The sequence below is a fragment of the Falco peregrinus genome, chromosome 5 (genome assembly GCF_023634155.1).
Source record: "Falco peregrinus isolate bFalPer1 chromosome 5, bFalPer1.pri, whole genome shotgun sequence".
NCBI lineage: Eukaryota > Metazoa > Chordata > Aves > Falconiformes > Falconidae > Falco > Falco peregrinus.
Genome location: NC_073725.1, coordinates 61,586,638 through 61,610,590, shown reverse-complemented (window position 1 = coordinate 61,610,590; position 23,953 = coordinate 61,586,638). Strand labels below are relative to the sequence as shown.

General features: G+C 49.3%; 2 protein-coding genes across 6 annotated transcripts in view; both read left to right on the top strand.

Moving 5' to 3' along the window:
• GJC2 (gap junction protein gamma 2) overlaps nt 1–14,972 on the top strand; it is a 38,409-nt gene extending 23,437 nt beyond the window's left edge. For 4 of the 5 annotated variants that reach the window (XM_027786861.2, XM_055805258.1, XM_027786849.2 and 1 more), the window contains one exon: nt 8,737–14,972. In XM_027786861.2, the coding sequence (XP_027642662.1) occupies nt 8,757–10,004 (1,248 nt within the window). In that variant the 5' untranslated portion in view covers nt 8,737–8,756 and the 3' untranslated portion in view covers nt 10,005–14,972. Of the gene's footprint in view, nt 1–4,491; nt 4,636–8,736 lie in introns of those variants that run through there. The other variant, XM_027786855.2, reaches the window with a different exon arrangement.
• Nucleotides 14,973–18,722: 3,750 nt separating this feature from the next.
• On the top strand, nt 18,723–23,620 carry IBA57 (iron-sulfur cluster assembly factor IBA57). Its single transcript, XM_055805263.1, has 4 exons — nt 18,723–18,802; nt 18,952–19,070; nt 19,876–20,222; nt 21,474–23,620. Exons 1-4 carry the CDS (start codon nt 18,797–18,799, stop codon nt 21,863–21,865), a joined length of 864 nt encoding a protein of 287 aa, XP_055661238.1. The 5' UTR covers nt 18,723–18,796; the 3' UTR covers nt 21,866–23,620.
• Nucleotides 23,621–23,953: the final 333 nt, after the last annotated feature.

The following is a 23,953-nucleotide window of genomic DNA, read 5'->3' as shown; positions in this document are numbered from 1 at the left end:
CTGAGCTTCCAACCTCTGTTCCCGCTCCCCTCGCTCCTGCCTCCTTTTCTTGGGGCTCTTTCCAGGCTCCCTCCTAATACACCATCTCTGGCCATCCACAGGTGTTAGGGAAAAAGAGGGGAAAAAACAACCAACCAACTAACCCACACCTGGAGCAGCCAAAAACGTGGCCACTTGACTTTTTTTCCAGCATTCCCCAAACTTTCCCATGCACCCCGACCTTTTTCCTCCACCTCTGCCTGCATTAGCATGCCGCTGCTCGGTGAACTGCAGATGGAGGAGCAGCCGCAGGGGCAACAGCGGGAGGAGGTTATGTGCCGTGAACTTTTGCATAGCCATTTTTGCCAGGGGACGGATTTCCTTTGATTTTTATTGGATTTTTTTTTTTTTTCATTCTTTTGTACAAGTACAGGAAGGTCTATGGCAAGTCAAGCCTGGCGTGGCTTCACAGGGTTGTGCTGCAGGCCAGCCGGGGCTGGCAACGCCAGCTGGAAAGTTTATTGCTTCCTGTTATGAGAGCTCCGGGAGCCGCGGTGGCTTCGCAGGAGAGACGTGGGTAGCACCACCGCCAGGTACAGCCCCAACGGGTGATGGAGATGGCCTTTTATTCCCATTGCTTCTCCGGCCACTTCAGGAAAGGGAAGCAAATAGAGAAGGGAATAATTGCTCAATCTGACCTCTGACTATGGAGGCAGATGCTTTCTTTGGAGGAGGAACAGACGCAGGGGGAAAATGCTATAAAGGGCTTTGCTGAGCCGTGTCCCCAGGGCTCTCCGTGAGCCCCTGCTTGCCACCTTTTGGTATGTCAGCCTGTGTTATCTCACCAGCCTTGAAAACTTGGGCAGAAAGGTTCCTATCAGAAAAAATAGGTGGTTTTGCAAATACTGACATTTATCTTGAGAATGTGTCCCTCACAGTGAAATTTTCAGCTGGGAAGGGCTGGAATAAATCGCTTCTGCTCTCCAGCCTGGGTTTAAACACTTCCTCTGGGCTTTCGTACTTGGGTATTTAAATCTTTTTGTTATTTAACCATATTAGATTTTTTTTCTTTTTTATCATTTTCAAAGTGAAGTGCTTTTACCTTTCCGTGGTCATCACTCAGTGATATCCAAAGGAAACATTTCAGTGTTTTTCAGCAGAAATATTATTCATCCTGCTAACAGCACTGGCTTTTTGCTCTGCGAACCAATGCAAACTTAAGAGAAATTCTGTTTTCTGACTTATCTTCTAGGCTAACTGAGCTACAAGCGTCGTCCAAATTTCATGGCAATTCAGAGCCAGAGTTTATATTTTCAGAGTGCATGAAAGAAAGCAGCCTTTACCTTGTTTTCAAACATCCTTACATTATGCAGCCAAAATCCCCACGGGCTTTGGAAAAATGTGTGAGACCAGATTTTCTCCATTTGCTCCTTGCAAGAGCCAGAGACCAACCACAATGTCCTGATCCAGATCAAAAACCTTCTTGGGTTCACCCAACAAGCAGAGCTGGATGCAGAAAAAACCCCAACCCGCTGCCTAATAGTTATGAGACCTTGTCTCTGTCATTCAAATGACATGTTTGCGCTGGGGTTGTCATCACCACTGTCCTGAAAAGTCCATGCAGAGGTTTGTGATGAAGCAGATTTTGGCAACAGACACTGACACAGCTTTTTCTGCTGCCTGTAATATTTTTTTTTAAAGAGAGTTAAGGTTTTGGCTGAGTTCTTATGATGCGAGCCCTGATTAGTCACAAGCCTTGGAAAACGCCTAAAGCTCTGGGTGACAGAGGGAAGAGGCGTCGAGAGGTGACCTGAAGAGGTGACTCCCAGCAGCAACCAGAATCATACAAGGTTTCACCACATCCATTCCCCCTCTGTCACCACCCTCTTTTTTTATTCCCTTTTCTCAATGCAAGTGTTAAATCCAGGACATGGGACGGTGCAGGGGTGGGGAGTGAAAAGGTGCCTATTACTGGTTTAGCCTGTACATTCATTTATGGCTAGAAAAGCTCTGTTTGCTCTCCAGTGTCTTCCCTGGGAGGAAGAAAACACAAACTGTTCATAACTGTGTGCATCCTCCTGCCATCCTCCATTATTTCCCACACAGCAGTGGATTTAGCATTCACACAAGCTGTTCGGACAGTGAAACCCCCCCGCCCCTAAAGCATGCAGGAGAAAATGTACGTTTCTGGCTCTGCCTCCAGTCTTCTGCCTCCTTCCCCGGGTGATGGTTTGATGATGGGAACCACTCGATCCCTGCCCGTGTGATGGCCAGACCTGCTGGGCAGGAGGCTGGAGCAGGAGCAGACGTTGCTTGCCTCGCCTGGAGCACGGATGCCCCAAAAAAACTTCTACCAAACGAGATTGCGTGTGTATAAATAACCTGCACAGTTAGAAAGCGAAGGGCCTGGAAGGGCTGCATGACCTGTGGGACAGGGACCGTGCTGAGCTGCCTTTTATCTTCAAGTTGCTGCCCGCAGTCCTGCAGAGCCTGGAAGTTGTTCTCAGCTAGTTATTTTTAAATAACTAATAATACTTCTCTGCAGCTCCATCCTGCACCCGCTGGAGTGGGTGGAAGTCTCACCACAGTTCTTTGATGGGAATGAGATCTTGGTGGCCGTCCCTCAGGTCTGATGGATCTCACAGGGCTTTTCTTTTACAAATAGGTGGTGTGACGTGCTAGAAGCTGTGGGGTCCCCGCTTGAGGGGGGGATGCACCCAAGGACCACGCAGTGGCCCCTGCAGAGGTGTCCACAAGGTGACCCACTGCAGTGTCTCCAGGCTTGAAGGACCATGTGGGCAAGGAGGTCACTGCCCTGGTGTGCTGGAGGCCAAACCCAGCCCCGGGAACACACAGGGGTAACATGGCCTCAGCTTGCTGCACGTTTTCTCCCCCTCAGAGAGGTCCCAATAGGAGATCTCCAGGGAGGGTGGGCTGTTGCTGGAGGAGATCTCCAGCCATGGTGGTCTCCTTCAAAATGAGCTCCCTATTTCCCTGTGTCCTTTGAGAGTCTTGTCAATGTGGTATGTGCTTGAGTTGAAGCATGCAGCCAGGGTTGTGATAATCTAACTTCTTTAGAGGCTTATTCCCCAAAAATGCCTCCCAAAGCCTGGTTTCCCCAGTGTGGCATTTTCCCCTAAGGGTGTGTACATCCCTACGCCAGACTTAGCTGATAGGGCTTTTCCACTTCCTATCATAGCTGGCTACTTCTGAACAGTGAATTAACTTATCACCGTGTATGAGTAGTTTACAACTTAAAACCTTGAGGAAAGTTACTGCAATAGATCCAGAAATGCTACCGCAGCCGGAGACCCCATTAGATGTAATGAGGCTGTGTCACACAGCCGAGCTGTGGGCTCAGCAGAGGCCCATGTGCTCCTTGGCTCTCGCAGAGCAACTTTCAGCAGTACGGCTGAAGTGTTAGCCGGTGTGGAGTAGGGCAGTAGATGCTGCTGCTTGCAAAAGCGTTGGCGTGAGATGCTCCAGTGAGCCAGAATGGTCCCTCTACATGCCTTCAGCCACTTGGGGAAACCAGAGGTCTGACGGCAGGGTGAATATCCTGCTTTGTCAGGACCAGGGATGAAATTTCCTGATAAACCATACAGTTTCAAGCTTCCCCCTCTTGATCAAAATGTACATATTCCTGTGCCTTCTCCCCTCAGAGTCTGCATCTGGTTATTTTTGTGACTTCTTGGCTGCTGCTGTTGCTTCCTTCTCCTCCTTGCTGGCCCTTGGGGAGACTTTTGGCCTTGGCTGTCTATTTCCATCTCAGCAGATATCTGGAGCCCTGATCCCGCTGGGACGGCAATGCCAAAGGCTCCCCACAGATGGAGAAGGGATGAGAGGCAACCCTTGGACCATCAGGGTGGAGGTTTCCTTCTCCACTTGCCTTAGGCTTCGTGTACACTCCCATACTACTTCTTATTTCTTCTTGCTTCTGCAAAGGAGCCAAAAAGTCCCCGTGTGTGCTCAAAACCCTTCCCCATCCTTCATCCGCTCTCTGCTCCCATCCAGCAGCTTGGAGAGAGGTGCATCACCTCTTCAGAGAAAGCCTTGCCTGGGAGCGCAGCAAAGCAGGAGCTCCAGAGCGGGTTTTCTTGCTCGTGAGCCTTGCCTCTTTTTTTTAATTATTTTTCTTTTTCCCCAAGCAACCAAGGCACTTTTGACAAAATGTGTTTTCCACATGTTCCCTATTAGTCATGCTCTCTGTCTGACAAATCTGTTACCACTGCCACTAGCTGATGCTATTAATTTACTTCCAACCAGCTCAAGAGCTCAGCAGCTAAATTCCAGGCAGCGTTCCTCAAACCAGACCCGGCGTCTTGTTTGGATTTAAAACCAATGCCTCTTTCTTCCCCGGTAGATATACATAGCACCGTCCCTCCTTCTCCCAAGGTTGGGGAGGGAAAGAGGGGCCGGGAGCGGTGGTGGGATGGTGGCAGGGGTGCTGGCAGCTCGGGGGGGACCTCCCAGCGGTGGGTGCCGCAGAGGCGGGGTTTGACAGCACGTTAAATACTTCCCTTGAGCCCTGCTCTCTAACCGCTGGGGCATGGCTGGGCCGAGGCAGCAGGAGTTTATCTAGGGCAAGGCAGAGGGCTGGTGGCACAGGAATGTCGCCGGAGGAGGGAAAGCCTCTGCGAGAAGCACCATGTCTCTGTAAGTAGATTTTTTTCCATTGTTTTCCCTGCAGCTTAAGCAACGGTGCGGGAACCGTGCAGAAAGGACATCCAGCTAGCACAGACAGGTTTATTTATTTGTTCATTTCCTTTTGCTTATTTTAGACTCAGGTTTTAAAGTTTCCTCCGTTCCAACAGTTGTGCCTGCGATTGCACAGAGGGGCCAGCGGGTTTCGGGAAGTAACCGTGATGAGAACGTGGAGCCAACAGCTCATTCCTGTGCCTGGCTCTGCGCAATTTTCATCACTCTAAGTGCTGCTGGTGGGTTGAGTGCTCCAACTCCTCCTTTGTAGCTCTTTCAAAGTGAAACTTGTACCCCACGTGCGTTTCATACGCTGCATGTCAGCTAGTCTGGAGGTGACGTGTGAAGCTAGATGAATGAATGAATGGATTTCAAAGCCAGAGGGATGGTGGGTCCTCTCATGCAACCTCTCCGGCAGGCAATTTAGCTACGTGAACTACCTAATCTACTCCGCCTACCTGCTGCAGATCCACACAGGCTGTTTTCCCCAGGGAGCTGGACTGTGTCACTTTCCCACTGCACAGAGGAATTAAGTCAGAAGCACACAGAAGATGTAAAAATCCCTTTTCTGTGCTTTGGCAGTTGGTGTGGTGAGGAGATGAGACAGTCTTTTCCCAGTACCATCTTATTCATGAACAAAAGCGATGTGAACAGATCCCTCCTTGGAAGCTTGTTTGCCTTATAATTGATTCCAAAATAGAACGATGTACTACACCCCCCACGCCCCACCCCACCCCCCCAAGCAATCAGAGGCATTGACATCTCATAGCATAATCTTTCTAGCCAGTGAGTCACAAAAAAGCACTGGAAGTTACCAAACTGATTGTGGGAAGGTTTTTAAACTCATTTTCTTCAGCTCCTGCTTTCAGATACAGTGCCAGGAGAGTGGGTGGACACACAGGAGTGTAATGTCAAGGTGTGATCATACACAGAGGCAACAGCGGGGTCCCAGGGATGCAGAAACAGGTTGAGGCTGTTTCCGGCAGATGTTCCGGCAGATCCAGATGTGCATGGGGGGCTGAGCCGCAGTGTTAATGGCAGGACTGACAGCTCAGGCTAGTGGCTGGTAACCAGATATCGTCTTCTCAAAGGAATAACCCGCCACTTCTGTTGTTATGCATTTTCTTTCCATTTCCTTGACTCAGGAGGTTTGTGAGTCTTTTGAACCAGTGCTGCCAGGTGCTCCTTTCAAAAATGTATCTCCCAGAGGAGACAGTGGGTGCTTTGTTAACAGTCCTGACTAATAGCAGATCAAAACTTGAATATTTACTCAAAAAGCCATCATTACCTTGGTCACACCTTCCCTGCTGCAGCAAACAGCTGTTGGGAGGTGAGTCTGAGCTTTGGGAATTGTGTCCTTGAGTTACAATTGCAAAATGGAAAATTATCCTCAGTATAGAGCTCATAAACCCTTTGGGTGAGCCCTGAAGTTATAGATGAACTGCTCTACAGGGCACTTGAAGCCCCTGTTTCAGAACAATCTGGGGCTTGTGTCTAATTGGGAATGCTCACGGGAGGTGGTAGGCAGCTGAACACCCGCATGGGACCAGCCAGGCTGGGGCTGATGTGTGCTTGACCCAAGCCCCAGCCCTGCCTTGGCTGGACCCGGATGCTCCACAGACAGATGCACCGTGTCCCACAGTGGGCCATCGCTGCGCACAGCGGGGTCTTCCCTTCCCAGCCCCCTGTCAGCTGGAGCTTGGCTGAGTGCCCAGATGAATCCTGCAAATCATTTAACGCCCCATTTTGCCCATATCAGAATGGGGACACAAAGCAGAAGAAGGGTTAAAGACACTTTAGAGTGTATCCACTTTAAAGAAGCAAAAAAGCTGCTCAAAGGGGATGCTTTCCCATCTCACCCCTGAATAAACCCAATTTCCTTAATAAATAAAGGTCTATGGGGACCGCTTTCCACGTTCTGTAGTGGCTGAATTGTCCTATCTGCAGCAGCATTTCTGTACTGACCATAGGGTCCGAGGCACTGCTTTTGCGGCAGGAGATGGGGGTTCTGGTCCCAGCAGCTTTGAGGGCTGTTGTTTTTCGCCAGGTGAGTTAAGGGCAGAGACGAGAAGTTCCACGCCTCTTCTTCTGGCTCATTACCCAGCCTGGAGTAAGCTGTTTCTTTGCTCTCTGCCTCAGTTTCTCCAGCTACAGGACAAGAATAACACCATCTGCAGAGTGCTCCCACAGTCTGTCTGGCGTGTGAAGACTTGGGGGTTTGGGTTCGCAGAGGATTTGTTTGATCTGGAAATAGCAGGGTTAGAAAATTCCATCTGCCTGCTCTTGAGAGCCCTCAACAGCGGAAGAATTTCGCTGTATCTTGAGCCTTGGACCATGCTGCTACCTCCTGGGTCAGTGTGAAGGCAAGCACGGAGCAAACCAGCATTGTTTGGCTCCTGTCCTAAGAAGCAGTGTGAGCAAAATCACATTCCAGAAAGGCTTGATACGGAGAACAGAGCAAGGCACACTTCCCTGCTTGCTCCCATGTGGGGCTGTGCCCATGGCTGGTGCTGGTGGCTGCTCCCACCCTGCACCTGGCACAGGTGACAGGCTCAAAGCCCAGCTTGTGCCATAGAAACCCTAGGGCATAATTTTGTGTCTCCATATAAAAGCGGTGCAAAGCCAGGTTAGGACCAGGCTCGTGTCTCATGGCATCATTTTCCCTCCTGGATATCTACCTCCACACAGCCATGCTCACCTGAGCATCATGGAGGGGTAGCTTTGATGTCCATACTCTTTCAACATATGGAAAACAGCTCCTTTCTTTTCCTCTGCGTGATCATGGAGGATCGGGGAGGACCACAGGGGAGTAGCCTGTGCTGGGCCAGCTCCTGCTGAGCCATGACACCCCATTGCCATGTGCTACCCCACACTAACTCGCTCCTGTCCATGCTCATGTGCTTGGCTCCTGCGTCTGCCACCAACACCTCCACTCTTTGCTTCTGGGTGCAGTGGTTGGCATCAGTTCATGGGTGAGATTTAGGCTTGCAGATGCCTAATTTACTGCCTGCCATCAGGTGTCTGCGGGGAAACAAGATGGGTAAACTCCACAATGAGATGGAGGCTGATTCAGAGGAGGGATGCAGGGCAGCAGAAAGGATGAGCCCGTTCTCTGCTGCCCTGGGGTGAGACCCCCACTGTTCTCCACCGCAGTGCTCTGTGGGTCTGGGTTCTTTCCCTGTTCCTCTCATCTCCAGGTATCTGTCAGGGCTGCTGCCAGTCAAGCAGTGAAATTGGCTCCTGCCTTTAACGATGCATGGGGTCACCCAGGGAGCTCAGGATGAGGCCCCGTTGCCAGTTAAGCTAAACACCAAATGGTTATTACAAGCTCTTCCTCCCCAGCTGTCCAGGTCTTCTAATAAATGCATGGTTCTCTCTGAAAGCTTTTCAAGGTTTATTTTTAAAGCAGTCTGCATTTGATTAAACATTTGTTTTGTTTTGTTTTTTTCAAAAGGAACTTAAAAGGGCCATCGGCCTGTAAACATAAATATTCCCATTCTTTTGCTGATTCTTTGCATTTTTCTGGGTTTGCTAATGAAAGATATTTCAGCAGTGCAAGTCTCTGCGATGGGGGCAGCATCCTCTACTCCCGCTTGCAGCTCAGGCACTGAAGCCCATGGCGTGCAAGCAAGTTAAGCACCTTTTTGTGCTCAGGTGGCTTTCATGGTGCCTTGCATTCACTTATACAGTCACCCAAACCCTTCTTGCAGCTGAGCAATGTCTTGAAACAGGCAACAAAGTGGGTAACAGCGAATCTAGTAGGTGCTGTGGCTTGTTGTGTTATTGATCTGTGTTTATCTAGTGCCACCAGGTATCCCTGCCTCCGATTATGGTGGTGTGGCGCGTCCCCACACTGGCCGTGGCATGTCCCCGATGCTCCACTCTCCTGGGCAGCCCTGTGTCATGGTCCCTTACAAGTCCTGGGGAGATGGGTGGCAGCCTCTTGGAGATAAAGTGACTTCATCTGTCACAGATGTGCCAGTGTCACAGCTGTGTCGCTGACTGCAGCCACCGACGTTGACTCACGGCTATGTTTTTTATTTCCCTGTCATCCTGCAGGTTATAACTGAGTAGCCCTTATGACCAACATGAGCTGGAGCTTTCTAACCCGCCTGCTAGAAGAGATTCACAATCACTCCACCTTCGTGGGGAAGGTCTGGCTCACCGTGCTCATCGTCTTCCGCATTGTCTTGACAGCGGTGGGGGGAGAGTCCATCTACTCTGATGAGCAGAGCAAGTTCACCTGTAACACCAAGCAGCCTGGCTGCGACAACGTCTGTTACGATGCCTTTGCGCCGCTGTCACACGTTAGGTTCTGGGTCTTCCAGATCATCATGATATCCACCCCTTCAGTCATGTACCTGGGCTATGCCATCCACAGGATCGCCCGGTCAGCGGAGGAGGAGAAGAAGTTCAAGGGATTCAAGAAGAAGAAGCAGTTTGCTTTGAACTGGCAGGCAGTGCGCAACATGGAGGACCCGATGGAGGCTGACGAAGAGGAGCCCATGATCTCTGACGACACAGCAGAACAGGATAAAGCCAAAGCCAAGCCCAAGAGCAAAGAGCCACAAAAGCACGATGGGAGGAGGCGCATCCAGCAAGAAGGACTGATGAAAATCTACGTCTTCCAGCTACTTACCAGAGCTTCGTTTGAAATTTGCTTTTTGATAGGGCAGTATTTACTCTACGGTTTTGAGGTAGAAGCCTATTATGTCTGCAACAGAGTCCCCTGCCCTCATACTGTGGACTGCTTTGTGTCCCGGCCAACTGAGAAGACCATCTTTCTCCTGGTGATGTACGTTGTGAGCTGCCTGTGCTTATTGCTGAACATGTGTGAGATGTTTCACCTGGGGTTTGGGACCATCCGAGATGCCATTCGCAGCCGGAAAATCAACAGCTTTAGGCAGCCTCCCTACAATTATGCCTACCCAAAGAACATCTCCTGCCCTCCTGAGTACAACCTGGTAGTGAAATCGGAGAAGTCCACCAAGATCCCCAACAGCTTGATGGCTCACGAGCAGAACTTGGCTAATGTTGCTCAGGAGCAGCAGTGCACCAGCCCGGATGAGAACCTCCCGGCAGATTTGTCCACACTTCACAAACACTTGCGAGTGGCCCAGGAGCAGTTAGACATAGCGTTTCAGAGCTATGGCAGCACCCAGGGCAACACGCAACCTTCTCGAACCAGCAGTCCCGCCTCAGGTGGCACGATGGTAGAGCAGAACAGGGCCAACACCGCCCAGGAGAAACAAGGTGCTAAACCCAAGGCCTGCTTAGAGAAAGGGAGCTCAAGCAGTAAAGATGGAAAGACCTCTGTATGGATATAGCTTCGTCTAAAAGGAGAAAGGGCATCGTAAGCGGGGTTTTTATTTTGGTTCGTTTCTGTTTTCGGTATCGTCTTGCATTTGTTTCACAGGGCACAGGCGCAATTCTTATACGCAAGTCAAAAGAGAAAAGGAGTTTCAGACCAATTTAGTGTTGTCTTCCAGTGCATTTACAAAAGCCATTTCTTCCCTGTTTCCAACACGTTCTCCAGCTGGAAACCTCCACTGAGCAGTAGCAAACCCCCCTGCATCTCCCACCCCTATGGTCACCACTGGAACCCCCAGCAGAGACTGGACAATGTGCTGTGATGGGAAGCGGAGCTGCTGGTGGCTCAGGAAAGAAGTCAGGCTGACAGCAAGCAGCTCCCCTCCTGCGTGACAAGGCTAGAGGTCTGACAGTGTTTAATTACTAAATATCCTTAATCAAAATTAATTTCTGATCCCTTGATAAGAAGAGGAAACAACTGACATATTGCATGAACCTTCAGGACACACTTACAGCTGATGTCCTGCCTGAATTGTTAGATGCTCTAGCAGGCATTGCTGGAAACAAAGGCATCATTTGATGCCACAAGCCACGAGCCGGCACCCACATCAGGTTATGGGGCAGAAACATAGTGACTGTGTTACATGGAGAGACCTAAAAGCATAGCACAGTGCTGAAGAAGGTTTTCATCTTTTATTCCTCTGCTTCGAAGCAAAAAGCAAATACATCCAAACATTATGCAGCAGGAGCAAGCAGTGACACTGCATCATACCAGTGCCTGTGTAGCGCTTGCTACAGATGCACTGGGAATTGTTGCAGTTAGTGTTTTTAACAAACTACTGTTTCACAGCATCAGAAAGTGCCTTTATGCAACCAGGAAAACAAAATCATAAAGGGTTTAGACTTCTTTATTCGCTGAATTCTAGTAGAGATTGGAAGATCAGCATCGGCAAATTTGTTTTTCTGTTTAATCAAACCCTTATAAATAGTGGCAGATGGCAGATCTATGCATAGTGTGTCTGTGATGTGTGTGTGTACATGTATGTATATATACAGACACATATGAACATGTGTGTGTGAATATAGACCTAGGAAAAAATATATAAATGTAATATCAACCCTCTGGTAATTTTACAGCCTTTCACCTCTCCTGGAAAAACCCAGCTGGCCCAGGACTGTGGCTGATCTCTTCCTGGAGCAGTCTGTAGGCTTCTGGCCTACAGCCTCACCTGGGGAACTGGCCGTTTTCACACACTTGCTTGTCTGGCTTCAGTGGGGACAGGACCAGGACAGTAGCAGGAAGCTTTTCCCTAGTTTATGGGGAGCTTTTTTCAGCTTGGCTTGGTTTTAGGGTGGTTTTCATGCAGCTACAGGAGTCTGGGGGCATTTTAAAATTGAGCTGCAGAGCTCCAAGGGTCCTGCTAGTGTTGAGGATGTGCTTTGTTGGGTGGTTTCATCCCATGTCTCTTGCACATCTGCAGAGCTGTGGCTTTGTTCCCCTCCCAGTAACACAAAATAGAAAGAATACATCATCACTGGGAGCAGAGGGAGCATCTCCTGCCAAATGGTAGAGGCTGAAACCAGTAACTGCCCCATTCTGCCATGTATCAGAGCAGGTCTGATCCCTGAGATGTTCCCAAGATGCTTGTGGCTTGGCAGGTGCTCTCACGACCTCTGAAGAGTCCAATGGTTGATTCACCACCATGGAGAACCCAAACAGGCAGAGCCTTGAAGATCAAGCCTAACACAAAAGAGGTAAATCCTCACTGAACACAGCGCTGTCCCTGTGCCAAGCTGTTCCTTTGGGGCTGTGCCAGCCACCCAAAGTCACATGCAGGTCCCTGTGCCAGTATTTCTTATCCATTGGATCTACGTGACTTCCTGCTGGGCATCTTTCTCATGTCCTTAAGATCAGTCCCTGAAAGCCTTGAGGCTGCCCGTTCTCCAGGTGGCCAGGCCCTTTGGTCATTCTGGGGAACACACAAAGAACTTGGGTATGGCCTTGACGGAGCTGTGCCATGCCATTAGAAAACAGCGCTGGCAGCGAAAAAGTAGGTTTAAAAAGAAAGCAAAGAAACATTGTACGAGGTATTCAGCTGCAAATATTCAGTACAGCTTCGTGTAACAGCCTAGGGAACACCTTCAGGCTTGTTCCTGGTCCTGCTGAAGGCATTGGTAAAATGCCTGGAGTGCCACCTGCTCTTGCTGCTAGAGATCTTCCCCTCAAAAATGGACAACAACATCCAGGAGGAGGATCAGTGCATCCCCCACAGCAGCAACGGTCAGTAGTAACACACACACACACGGCATGTTACTGCCGTGAATTTTGCACAAAAGGCTCAGAAAGTTCACACCACAGTGGTGGGGAGGCAAACATATCCAGCTGCGCTGTTTGTCCTTGTCCCACATGCGGGAACGTGTTCTCCTGAGCTGGGGCTGTGCCAGGCAGTGCAGGAGAGGCTGGTTGCTGATGGTGCTGCTGTCACGAAGATGATTGCATGCAGGTCCACAGCCCAGGGCTGCTGTGGAGGAGAGCAGAGAGCAGAGGTGCTGGTGGGTGGAAATTTGTGCCCTATTAATTACAAGGCACAAGCTTGTTCTCCACACCAGTGTGACTTCTCTTTTACTGCCAGTCCTGTGTCCCATGGGAAACAGTGTGTATTTACAAGGAAGGATGGAAACTCTGAGGAGAGTGATGGTTGGATGCTGCCTGGGTTTTTCTGATTCCTTTTTGATGAGCAGCAATTCTTCCCATGCAATGCTGGAAGGCACTATCCTGTGCAGTCCATATTTCAGATTTCTCCTGCCCGTACCAGTGATACCTCCCTCAGCCCCAGACATGGCCTGAGCGTTTCCTGATGACTCAGACCAGCCCCTCGGCTCCTGCTGACCTGCAGATTCACCAGTGAGCCAACAAACACAGGGATGTGCCTCCCTTGCTCTTGCTTCAGGAAACCATCTTGGCAAACACCTCACTGTGGGGAAAGCGCAGGGCGATTTTAAGCCAGAAGCCCCAGAACCTGGTCACAGAGACCTGATGGACTCATTAAATCCATTTTATACTCCCTGCCCCAGTGATACAGCTGGTCAGTGCCCAGTAAGAGATCCCAGGGCTCCACGGCTGCAGGTTCAGAGACAGAGCAAGAGGGCTGGAAAGGACCACGATCCTCTTGCCAAATTGCCACCATCAAATGACTCCTTAATGGCCAACATGAACTCCTCTTGCTGCAGCCCCTGGTGTCTCCTCTCCTCAACAGACAGAGAAGATCTTATGCCTTTAACATCTGCAGAAGCTTTTGGGTCTTTGAAGACTGTTTTCCTCAAGTCTGCTTTAAACTATACAACTCCAGCCTCATCAACCTTTCTCCAAGGGCTGCTTTTCTAGTATGGTTTTCCTTGGTGTCTTTGAACTACCACCAGCCAGTCCACATCTTCCCAGCAGTGTGGCAGTGCTGGTCCTTGGGCCACCTTCCCCTTCTGCTCCTCCTCATGTGCCCATCTGCCACTCTGGTCCTCCCCCAAAACCCATCTTCTGCAGGCATGGCAATTGCTCCCCTCTTCAGATGTCTGCTTGTACAGTTGGGATCTTCCTGCCCTCCTCCAAACTGCCTTTTTATTTTCTTGCCACAGACCCGGTGCACCAAGGGGGTCTTGAATGATGTCAGTCCTGCAGCAGATTTGCAGCCTCCTCCTGGCTGGTGTCACCATCACATTTAATATACACACACCGTTTTCCGTAGTGAGAGTCAATAATCGCAATATTGACGACTACTCCAACCAGGGCAGACTCTTGGGTGATCAATACAACCTCCTCGTCAGGCAGGGAGACAGGGTAACCACTCTCTCAGCTGTCCTAGCCAGCCCCGCTCATCTATCATGCTTGCAATACTTCCTTGCATAAAATGCTTTCTGAATGGGAGCTGATCTTGCTTTCCCATGTTTTCCAACCATTTTGATAGGGACAGAAGCACAAGGGAACATTCCCAGTGGCACTGCTCCGGTGTCAAGGGCTGCCTGGGAGAGATGCAAAGTTGCCTGCAAGATCCCAGCCAGCCTGGAGGACACCACTGACTCCTCTGATCCTGGGGAACAGGAGCCGCACACAGGAGCCAGCCTGAGTCAGACAGCCCTAGAAATAAAAAGGGTTATTATTATTATTACACATACTGAGTTGCTCATTTCTCCTCTTCCTCCTCCACTCCCTGGCCTCTAAAGCCTTTGTATGATATCATGTCTTTCCATCAAGTCACTGCCACAAAGGCGACCAACATACAATAATATCTCTGCAGGAGTGACTCCTTTCAGGACAGGAGCAAAATTCTTCTTTTATTGTGTCAGTTTGGGAAGGAAAAGGATAGAGAGGCAAAACATGCATAACCACAAGCAAAATCCCCATCACAATCATTACAAACTAAACTGACAGCTTGCTGAATTTCAATTAGATGACAGGCAATGTCGGCCACGGAAGAAATGCCAGTAGTATAATTAATGCTTTGCTTTTTTTTTTTACAGGTTAGTAGTTTTGTTCACACACAAGACGGGTTTAGCTTTGTAGCTGAACTAATCCTAAATGTTGACTCTCCCACTAAACTTGGTTGGATGAAGTGCCCACACTTATATTTCTATTCTTACCATTCAGGGCCAGGAATGCCCCACGTAAAAGCCAGATTACCTTGTTGCTTGCATTGCATTCCACTGGGAAATACTTGAACTTAACTCAAGGCCATAACCAGTTTGTGCTGTTACAAAGTTTCTGGGATTGTTATTTTTTTGTTGTTCATTTTTTTATGTACTAACTGTATTTGTACTAGAAATTTTTTGAGGTTGAATCTGTAAGTATTCTTCAGTGTAAATGTTACATCTGGACTGTAGTTAGAACATTAAACACTGGTCAAAAGAGAAAGATACATCAGTCCAACTCCTCAACTGGCTATTCCACATCCATTACTAATAAAACAGAATAAAACTTAGGTTTTGTTACAGTATGTAAAGCGTGTGACATTTCCATGAGAAGGGTGCTGAGTGTTGATAAAAAGGAATTCTTCTCAACCTATTATTTGCCTGTTTTAGCCATGTAAGAGTTCTATTTTCCCGGATATGGCTATAAATCACTGCAAAATATTTTTGCCTTAAGAAGTAGTTGACCTTCTAGTTGTTTGGGACGTGTTGTCTCTCTGATGAATCACTGCCTAGAATTCCTTCAGGCATGGAGCTGAAACTGCTTAGGAAAGCCTGCACTTTTAGAAGCAAGAAACCTTTGCAGAATCTGGGAGAAACTGATGATTCAAGCTGAGCAAACGATGGGAAAGCACTTGTGAGAAAGCCTGCCTTTCCGAAAAACTTCAGTCTTTGCTCCTCCCATTAAGCAACAGTATCCCTGTCCAGTTTTCAGGAAACAAATCCTGGACAGAAACGTGGTTTTTCTGTTTTTCTGGCAGTTGTGGTATCTTTACAACTTTTTTGGCATGAGCAGGACCAGCTCCCACCAAGAGATGGAGAAGAGCAGGATCCTCTAACAAGCCCACAAGGAAAGTCAATAGTAAGAAGCACTTTAGCCTTGTAGGTCACATCCTTTGCAATGCTACGTAAAACACCCAAGAGAAAGGAAAACTTTGCTAAATAGCAAGGTGTCCTTCAAATCAGCAAGGGCTGAAGAATAAGGTGAACTTATTATTGCTGTTGGCTGTTGGGTTGGTACCGTACTTGGTCATGCAGGCACCCATGGGTGGCTGACCTTAGCTTCATGTGGGTGCTAGCCACAGTCATACAGAAACAAACCTTGTAGCAAGTCTTCCTCACCAGCAGCCTTCATCCCTCACTGTCAGGCTAGAGGTCTCTTCCCCAACCCACAGGCAGCCACATCCTGCCCCAATGGCTCAGGGGACTGGCATCAGCAGGGAGTTGGTGAGTGAGGAGGTGAGGAGCAGCCTCATCTTTTGTCCCCAGGTGACCTCCAAATTGCTGCTGCTGGAGAGTGTGGGGGGGACAGTGTCCATGAGGGAAGGCACAGCCAGAGAGTGATAGGGCCCCTGAGTCTGATGCTCAGTAGAAGGAATGGCAAAAGCAGCCTCCATCGGTCTGTGTTTTGGGAACACACAGCAATTGCAGAACTCCTCGTTTCTTTAGAAAGCCAGGCTAAAAATACCAGTGACTCTCCAGTGTCCCATTCTCTCTGGGATCTCAAGACTCATCTTTTTCATTAGCGGCTCCACACTGCAGACAGTATTCCTGTCAACAGCAGCCCACTAGCTCCTAATCACTCTCCCTAGGGAAATGTTATTAACAGCTCTACCTTCATTTTCAGCCCCGCTAGTACAGAACTGCCCCTTTGATGCACAGACTCACTCCTTGCAAACTCAGCTGCCACTTATCTTTATTTCTGCATCCAGCCAGTTGTCCTTGCAATTTTCCCCTTTTCACAGGTCTTTGCATTGCCCAGGCCAGCCACAATCCATGGTTTTCTCTCAAAGATTGTGGGATATTGTCCCTGTGCCAGAAGTGCTGCTATGTTTTACCACAACCCCACATCTCAGCGGCTGGCTGCCTGCAACTGACCTCTTGGAGCGGCTCAGCTTGGGGAGCATTTAATGTGCAGGGTTACGGCTGAATAACTGCAGCTCATGTGGGTTCATAGATGAGAGTTCATGCTTTGCACCCTGAAAACAAGCCGGAGAAAATGAATTTTATTATCCCAGCATTATCCCACAGGGCTGGCTGCAGAGAGACAGCAGGTACCCTCACGTTAAGCTACTGCAGATGAGCTATGGATGACTAAATGCCAAGGATGAGCACTCGAAGGTGACAGCCTCAGGCTGTCCTGCTGCCGCAGCAGCCAGCAAGCCCCAGACATGGCAGGGTTTCAGGCAGTGCAAGAGCAGAGAGTGGAAAGTTGATGGAGCAAGAGGCTGCCATCAGCTTGTGCAACTGCCCAGGGACTGGTGAGGAACAGACAGAGAATCTCTGTCCTTTTTCACCAGTTTCTTAGCTGTGAGAAGTTTCTGAGTTGCCCTACCGCACTTGCCTGGATGAAAAATGTTCCACCAAGAGGGGATTTCGGGGGATGTCCCCTTTGGGATAGGGCTTAGCCAGGGGTGTTGCATCTTGTCACCCTGCCACCCTGTGCTGCCAGCTCTTCTTCCACAAACACTGCTAGAAACGGCAAAGGTCTGGGGGGACAATTCATCAGGCTGACATGGGTGCAGTATCAGGAATAAGAGGAAGCTGTAGCTTTCACGGTCTCACCATGACGTGGAGAGGTACAGAGGAAAGACTGGTCTCCATCAGCTCTCTGTATCTTCAGCCCTGGTTTAAAGGAAGGCAGGCTTCCTCAGCCCGGTTTTTTACACACAGCACATGCCAACAGCTGGGCAGAGCATGTTCACATGCCAAGGTCACCTTGAATCACATTCGTTGCCTGTCTTCATTTCTTCACCTGCTCTGCCTGTGCAGCTGCTTGACAAGCATCACCTCCAGAGCAGGGCCAGTGCTGAATTCAGGGGTGAACACACCGCATTGTTCACCGTCACCGGGAGTTGATCTGTCCCCCTTGCAAACAGGGATATGTGATAAGGTTATCACTGCCAGAGCATGGGGGAAAGCCCAAGGGCCAGCTTGCTGTCTGCTGCCACCGCATTTGTGGCTTCTGATAATTGAGATCCTTCGCTCAGGGCTCTGCCTGTCCGGATGAACACTGATAGCTCCTTTTTGCAGGGTTCATTCTGGGCCAGCTGAGGCCCTTCTCTGTAGAGATGCACATGTGCTGGTGTTGGCAGCAGCAAGGGGCAGAATGGCTGTAAACTGAATTGTGGCAACTGGAGAAAAGCAATCACAAATGACAGGCATGACTCACAGTCATTTCTTGAACTGTGGGATGAATTCCAGCCTAATGAGCTGCAGCCATACCCCAGGCTACCCAGGCCCTTCAGAGTCCACATCCCATAGCACTAGTGAATGTGCAAGAGACAAGCGGACAGCACCTTCAGCTCCATGCTTCTAATGTGATTTTGTTTCTGTGCAATGCTGCTTAGTAGAAATCCCCACTGTCAAACACTATCATTTATTCTAAAACAGAGCTACTGACAGATTTTCTAAGAGTATTAGAAGAAGATGGGGGCAGCTGATGGGTGCTACAGAAACAGAAGTTACGGGGTGTTAAAAAGGAGTGGAAAACGGGAACCTTTGGAGAAGTACTTTCCAGCACACTAGCCAAAACATCACCGGAGGAGAATGGGTATGTACCCTAGCTGTCTGAGGCTTCCAGGGGATTAAAGGCTCAGCGGGGGAAGGATGATTAAGGGGGCAGGAACGCTGAGAGCAGCCAGGACAGCAGGGAAGAGGTGGCCTGGAGGACTCATACAACAAAACTGCAGTAGGTGGGTTTGGTTTAGGCCATTTCCCGCACTCCCTCCATGGCAGGGGAAGCCGGGGACCAGTGAAGTGCTGCTGGCCCTCCGTACAGCCACAGGGCAGAGCTGGCGGGGGCTGGGACCAGCTTCTGCATTGCTGCCAACGTCCTCCGACCCTACGGCTGCCAGGCCCCTGCCTGACGGCTGCCTGGGGGCTGCCAGACCCCTGCCCAGGGGCTACCCACTTGCTGCCAGGCCCATGCCCGGTGGCTACCTGATCGCCGCCAGGCCCATGCCCACCCGGGACCGGGCGGGGAGGGGGCGGAGCCGGTGGGAGGGGCGGAGCCCGCGGTGCCCCCTCCCCGCCAGCAGGTGGCGCCGTCCCCCGCGGACACACACAAGATGGCGGCGGCGGCATCGAACGGCGGCGGGACCCCCTGACAACCTTCGGCCTGTCCGCCGCCATGTTGGTGAGGGCGGGAACGGCAGCGGCGGTAACAGCCCTACCCGGGCTGCGCCGATTGTGGCGGGGCGGGGGGGAACGGGGGCCGCCGCCTGCTTCCCACTGGGCCGGGCGCTGCTGGACGTGCGGGGAGCCGAGGCCGCCCTCTTCCTCCAGGGGCTGCTCACTAACGACGTGACGCGACTGGCAGCGGGCAGCGCCCCCCCCGCCGCGGCGCTCTATGCGCATGCGCTGAACGTCCAGGGCCGCTGCCTCTATGACGTCATTCTCTACAGGTGAGACCAAGCGGAGGGGCGGGGAGGGGCTGGGTGAGACCACTGCCAGGGGAGGGGGGGGGGCGCGTCCTGTTGCTATGGAAACGTGAACGCGCGGCCTTGGCGGGTTTCTCCGTGCTCGCAGGTGGTTCCTGCGGCCATGTCACACATACTGTACGGTATTTCTGGCATAGCTTTATAAATTAACGTGCAAAAAAGCGCTTACCCTGTATATTTTCCATCGCTAGCTGCAGTCTCTGAGTTTCGCCAACAGAAAAGCATAATGAGCTTAATAATTATATAGCGGCCCCCAGGGCAGGCCCCAGACCTGTGGGAACATTTGGGCCCTATCCAAAACAAGGTGTTTGCGCTATCTCACAGGTGCCCAGTCACTGTCACCACCGTATGGCATGTGACATAATTACACTGTACAGCCACCTCACACGGATATGGTGTCAACTAATGAAAAATCAGGCTTGCACACACTGTCAGGTCAGGTTAACGGTGTAACTGATGGAAGGCACAGCTGAACGAAGCTTTTCCTTCTGCTGAAAATCCCCTCGCTTCAGATAAGCATAGGGAAGACTGCGTGGCCAGACTGGGTTCTGTCCCCAGGACAGGTGAGGGCAGTATTTGCTAGAAAGGAGTAGAATGGATGGCTGAAAACATTCAGCATTTCACTATGGAGAGATGAGTGTTGCTCTTGCGTGCAGTCTTTGGTGAAATTCCCCAGATATCTAGATTTGCACCAGGATCAAGATACAGCATGTTGGCTTCCGCTGCTGCAGGGTTTGGTTTTCTGACCTTGTAGGTGTTACTTTTTTAGGCTTCATAAGAGTCCAGAAGAAGAGCCGCACATCCTGCTGGAGTGTGACAGCAGCGTGCTGGATGCCATACAAAAACATCTGAAACTGTACAAGATCCGGAGGAAAGTAAACATTACCCCCTGCCTTGACCTCTCTTTGTGGGCCGTCATCCCCGGGGAGTGGACTGGAGACATTGCCAGTTCCCTCGCTAAATGTGCAGACCAGGCTCTGATTTTAACTCCTGACCCCAGAACAGAAGTCATGGGCTGGAGACTGATCACAAAGAAAGGAGCAAATCTATCGGAGATTATCCCCGGGAGTCATATTGGAAACATTCAGGATTACCACAGGCACAGGTATAAACAAGGTAAAGCCAAGTTCTGTTTTCAGTCAGTGTCACTGGATTTTGGGAAACTTATTTTTTATCACAGTTTCATGTTATTATCAGAGTCCGTACACTGATAGAGGAATAAATTATAAAAGCCTCATTGGTATGTCTCAGTGTGTTTAGCTTGTTAATAATACAGGTATTATTTGCTACTTTGAGGAAAAAAGTGATCTGGTAGTTATAATTCTGTCTGGCGGCTGAGTCAGTATTTGGGTACAGTTTCCTGTTACTAAGATTATGAGGCAGTGGGTCGGGAAGGCTCACAGCGAAAGAAAAGCAGGATTATTCATTTTCTTAGAGGGAAACTTCTGTGGTTTGAGTCATTTTGTTATTTGGGGATTACGCACAGTCTGCGTGTTTTCCTTGTTGCTAAGGAAGGGAAAGAAACACCCTAACTGACTTTCCTAAAAATGTATGACTGGATTTGCAGAGTTAACTCAGAGGCCAAGGGGCAGACAGTTGATTTGAGAGGGAACTCACTCCTAGGAGCCCCTGTGCCTGCACAGAGCTGCCGTTGATTTTACTGTGTCCATGCAGATAGTAGATTAAATTAATGGGCGGACTGGAAGACAATAGTCCTTTGCTTAAACCTGAGTCCATCTGGTTCGGAAAAGCTAGCTGCTAACGGGTCAGACTGGTCTGGACTGTGGTGGTGTGCTGCCTCCCTGAAACACCAGCTGCTGTGGAAGGCTGGGTCCAACACTCTGCTTCAAAAAAATACTATTTTTGTGTCATTGGTCACAAAAAGAAGGGCTCATTATACAGACATTCAGCATTTGTGCTTTAGCAAAGACCTTTGGCCAACTCACGTTCTTTAGCTCTGAAGAAAATAGCTCTTATTGAGTCAATTAAAGTCTGCTTGTGGGGGAGTGTGGGTGAAAAGGATCTTGCCATTGGCATTACATGTACATTGATGCCTTTGTATGGGAGTCTGCATTGTTCCAGGTGCTTTGAATTTCCACCAGTATGCTTATGAGGTGCTGTAAGCTTTGTGAAGTTAGGTTCTAGTGTGGTTCTGTTTACCCTTAAGAGTAATCTTTGCTAACCGTTTATGGCTAATGATTTCACTCAGGCCCAAACCAGAGTACTCAGAAGTTCATTATTTCACGTTGCTTCTTATGGGTTCTCTTGGTTTTACAACCTACAGAGGAAGCATACTCCAGAAATCTTAAATACTGAAAATTTTTCCACATTTACCTGTGGAAAAATTTACATTTACTCTTTTCCTAGGAATTCCTGAAGGTGTGAAAGATCTTCCTCCTGGCATAGCCCTCCCGCTGGAATCAAACCTGGCCTACATGAATGGCATCAGCTTTACTAAAGGCTGTTACATTGGACAGGAGTTGACAGCCAGGACCCACCACATGGGCGTCATTCGCAAACGTCTGCTGCCAGTCTGCTTTTCAGCTCCGCTTCCCAAGGATGGCATTCCTGAGGGCGCTGAGATCTTAACTGAATCGGGAAAGTCGGCTGGCAAGCTGCGGGTTGGAGGAGGTGAACTTGGTATAGCTTTGCTGAGGTTAGCTAATATAAATGAACCACTCTACCTAAATATAGGAGGTGATAAAGTGAAGCTCACTGCAGGTATACCCGAGTGGTGGCCAAAACCGGCTAGTAAATAAATGATGAATCACTGTTTGCCTTATTGAGAATATATTTGGTGTGTTAAGTTTGGGAAGGTGCCTCTGCCTTCAGCTGTTGTTTGTGGTGTTTGATGGGTGTGGGTATTACGCATTGTTCAAATTGGGACTAAACAGCAGGAACCCAACCCAGCAGTGGGTCGCTGGGACAGGAGGATAATCTGTTAAGCGCTATGGGAAGACCTGTAGAGCATATGCAGGGCAGCGCAGCTCCTCCTGAGATTATCCCACATTTATTTTGGGGGTGCCATGTGTGGTTGGGTTGGATTCCTGCTAAATTTTCAGTTCAGTGCTTGCTCAGACTGTGCTCCACATAGGACGCAGTGTGCATTCAGGCTGAAGCGAGCAGGAGTTTTCTCGTTGTTTGCACTGAATGTTTCTGTTTGGAATAACCATTCTGTGGTATTATAATCTTACTTTTAATGGAGACCATGCTGCTCTTGTGTAAGAGATACTCAGGCTAAAGTGTTCACTGCAAATTAGTCCTTGCATTGAGCTTCGTCTTAAACTTGCTGATTGGGTGGGTGTTTTTTCCCACCACTCTAACTGCTAATTATGTTCAGGAAGAGGAATACCTTGTACTTGATATTTCAGACCTTGATTTTTAAGGCATCCCTGGTGGGAAAGCTCTCCAACATCCTGGTCCCATCCCCTGCCTCGGTGCCGACAGAGGGAGCACAGCCAGCAGCAGCCAGCTCCTCTGCCACTCCTGACCTCAGTCATGCATGCTTCCTTGACTGAAAACAACTGTTTTGAAGAGGAAAGTGGTATTCTACAGAAATGACGTGCATAGTGCATGCCCTGGAGTGGCTATTGTGTTGGTGTACTGGTGCTTGGCAGAATAATCCCTTACTAGAAGCACGTGCCCTCCAGTTGCCAGCAACAGTTGAGGGGTGGATTTTTTTTTTTGCATGTGTCTTTTTGCTGTCATCTTGTAGAAAAACTCTCCAAACTTTCCTGCAGCCTTTGGCAGGGTTTTCCTCACTCCCTCCATAAAGTTGGTGAAGGGACAGTGTGTCCCAGTCTCTGACCTTTGCTCCTTCCCTCAGCATTAAGCTGCAGTCCCTGGAGAAAGAGTTAATGCCACATGTTCTCTTGGCTTAGCCTGATGTACCCCAGTGAGGATTTTCACCATATCCTCTTCTCTGACTGCTTCACCACCACGCTTGTTCTGAGACCTCTCTGTAACCCCCATACAAAACCCCATTCCTGCTGCTGTCTCTAGCTGAGTTTTTTTCCACCTACCATCCATCCCCTCTGGGTTTTCAGAGCAGCCCAGTACTTCAGCATTTCTTTGCTGTGTTTTTCTGTCTCCTGTTGCTCTTCTGCCTTCACACTTTTTCTTGCTTCTGCAGTCAATGTATTCCTCTTTGCTTCCCCAAAGCCAACCAGCTCTGTGCCTCCTAACCCCATCAACCTGCAGTAATTTATAGGAGCCCTATGTATTTTTGTATTACAATAAATCCATTACGTGCGCGCTCTTGGAATGACGTGTGTGTGGAAGGGCGTGATGAAAGAGATGAACAGGTGACATCCCATTCTGACCAAAAACCTCCTCTTGCATGCACGTTTGTAACAAAAACCGTCCAAAGCATGTTCTGCCACTGTTGCAGTGTCACTGTTACTGTGAAGGAAATTTGCCTGTGAAAAATGCTCATATTGGTTAAAATTCTTTATGCTTGCTGTAAAATGAATCTGTAGAATATCTCATTAAAATTTTACTGTGGCAGTAATTTATATGTGACTCGTCTGAAAGAGGTGCTACCTTTTTTTTGCCTTACGTGAGTATACACAACAATATTTTTTTCAGTTGCTTGCTGACAAGAAACACGTCTTACATTGTTCGTCACCCCTTTGTCAGGTTTGAGTCTTAAAGTCTTTCTGCTGAAAAAATGAAACTGCAGTGCTTCACCCCTGCTGGATCCTGTGAATGTGACAAAGGCGAGACTGTGCTGCCCATGTTGATGCCGCTTTGCCAGAAGCAGCTTTTCCTCTGCCACCCATTGTGCAAAGTCTCCTCAGAATAGTTTTATTGTATCGGTATGCGCCCAGCCTGAATAAACACTACTT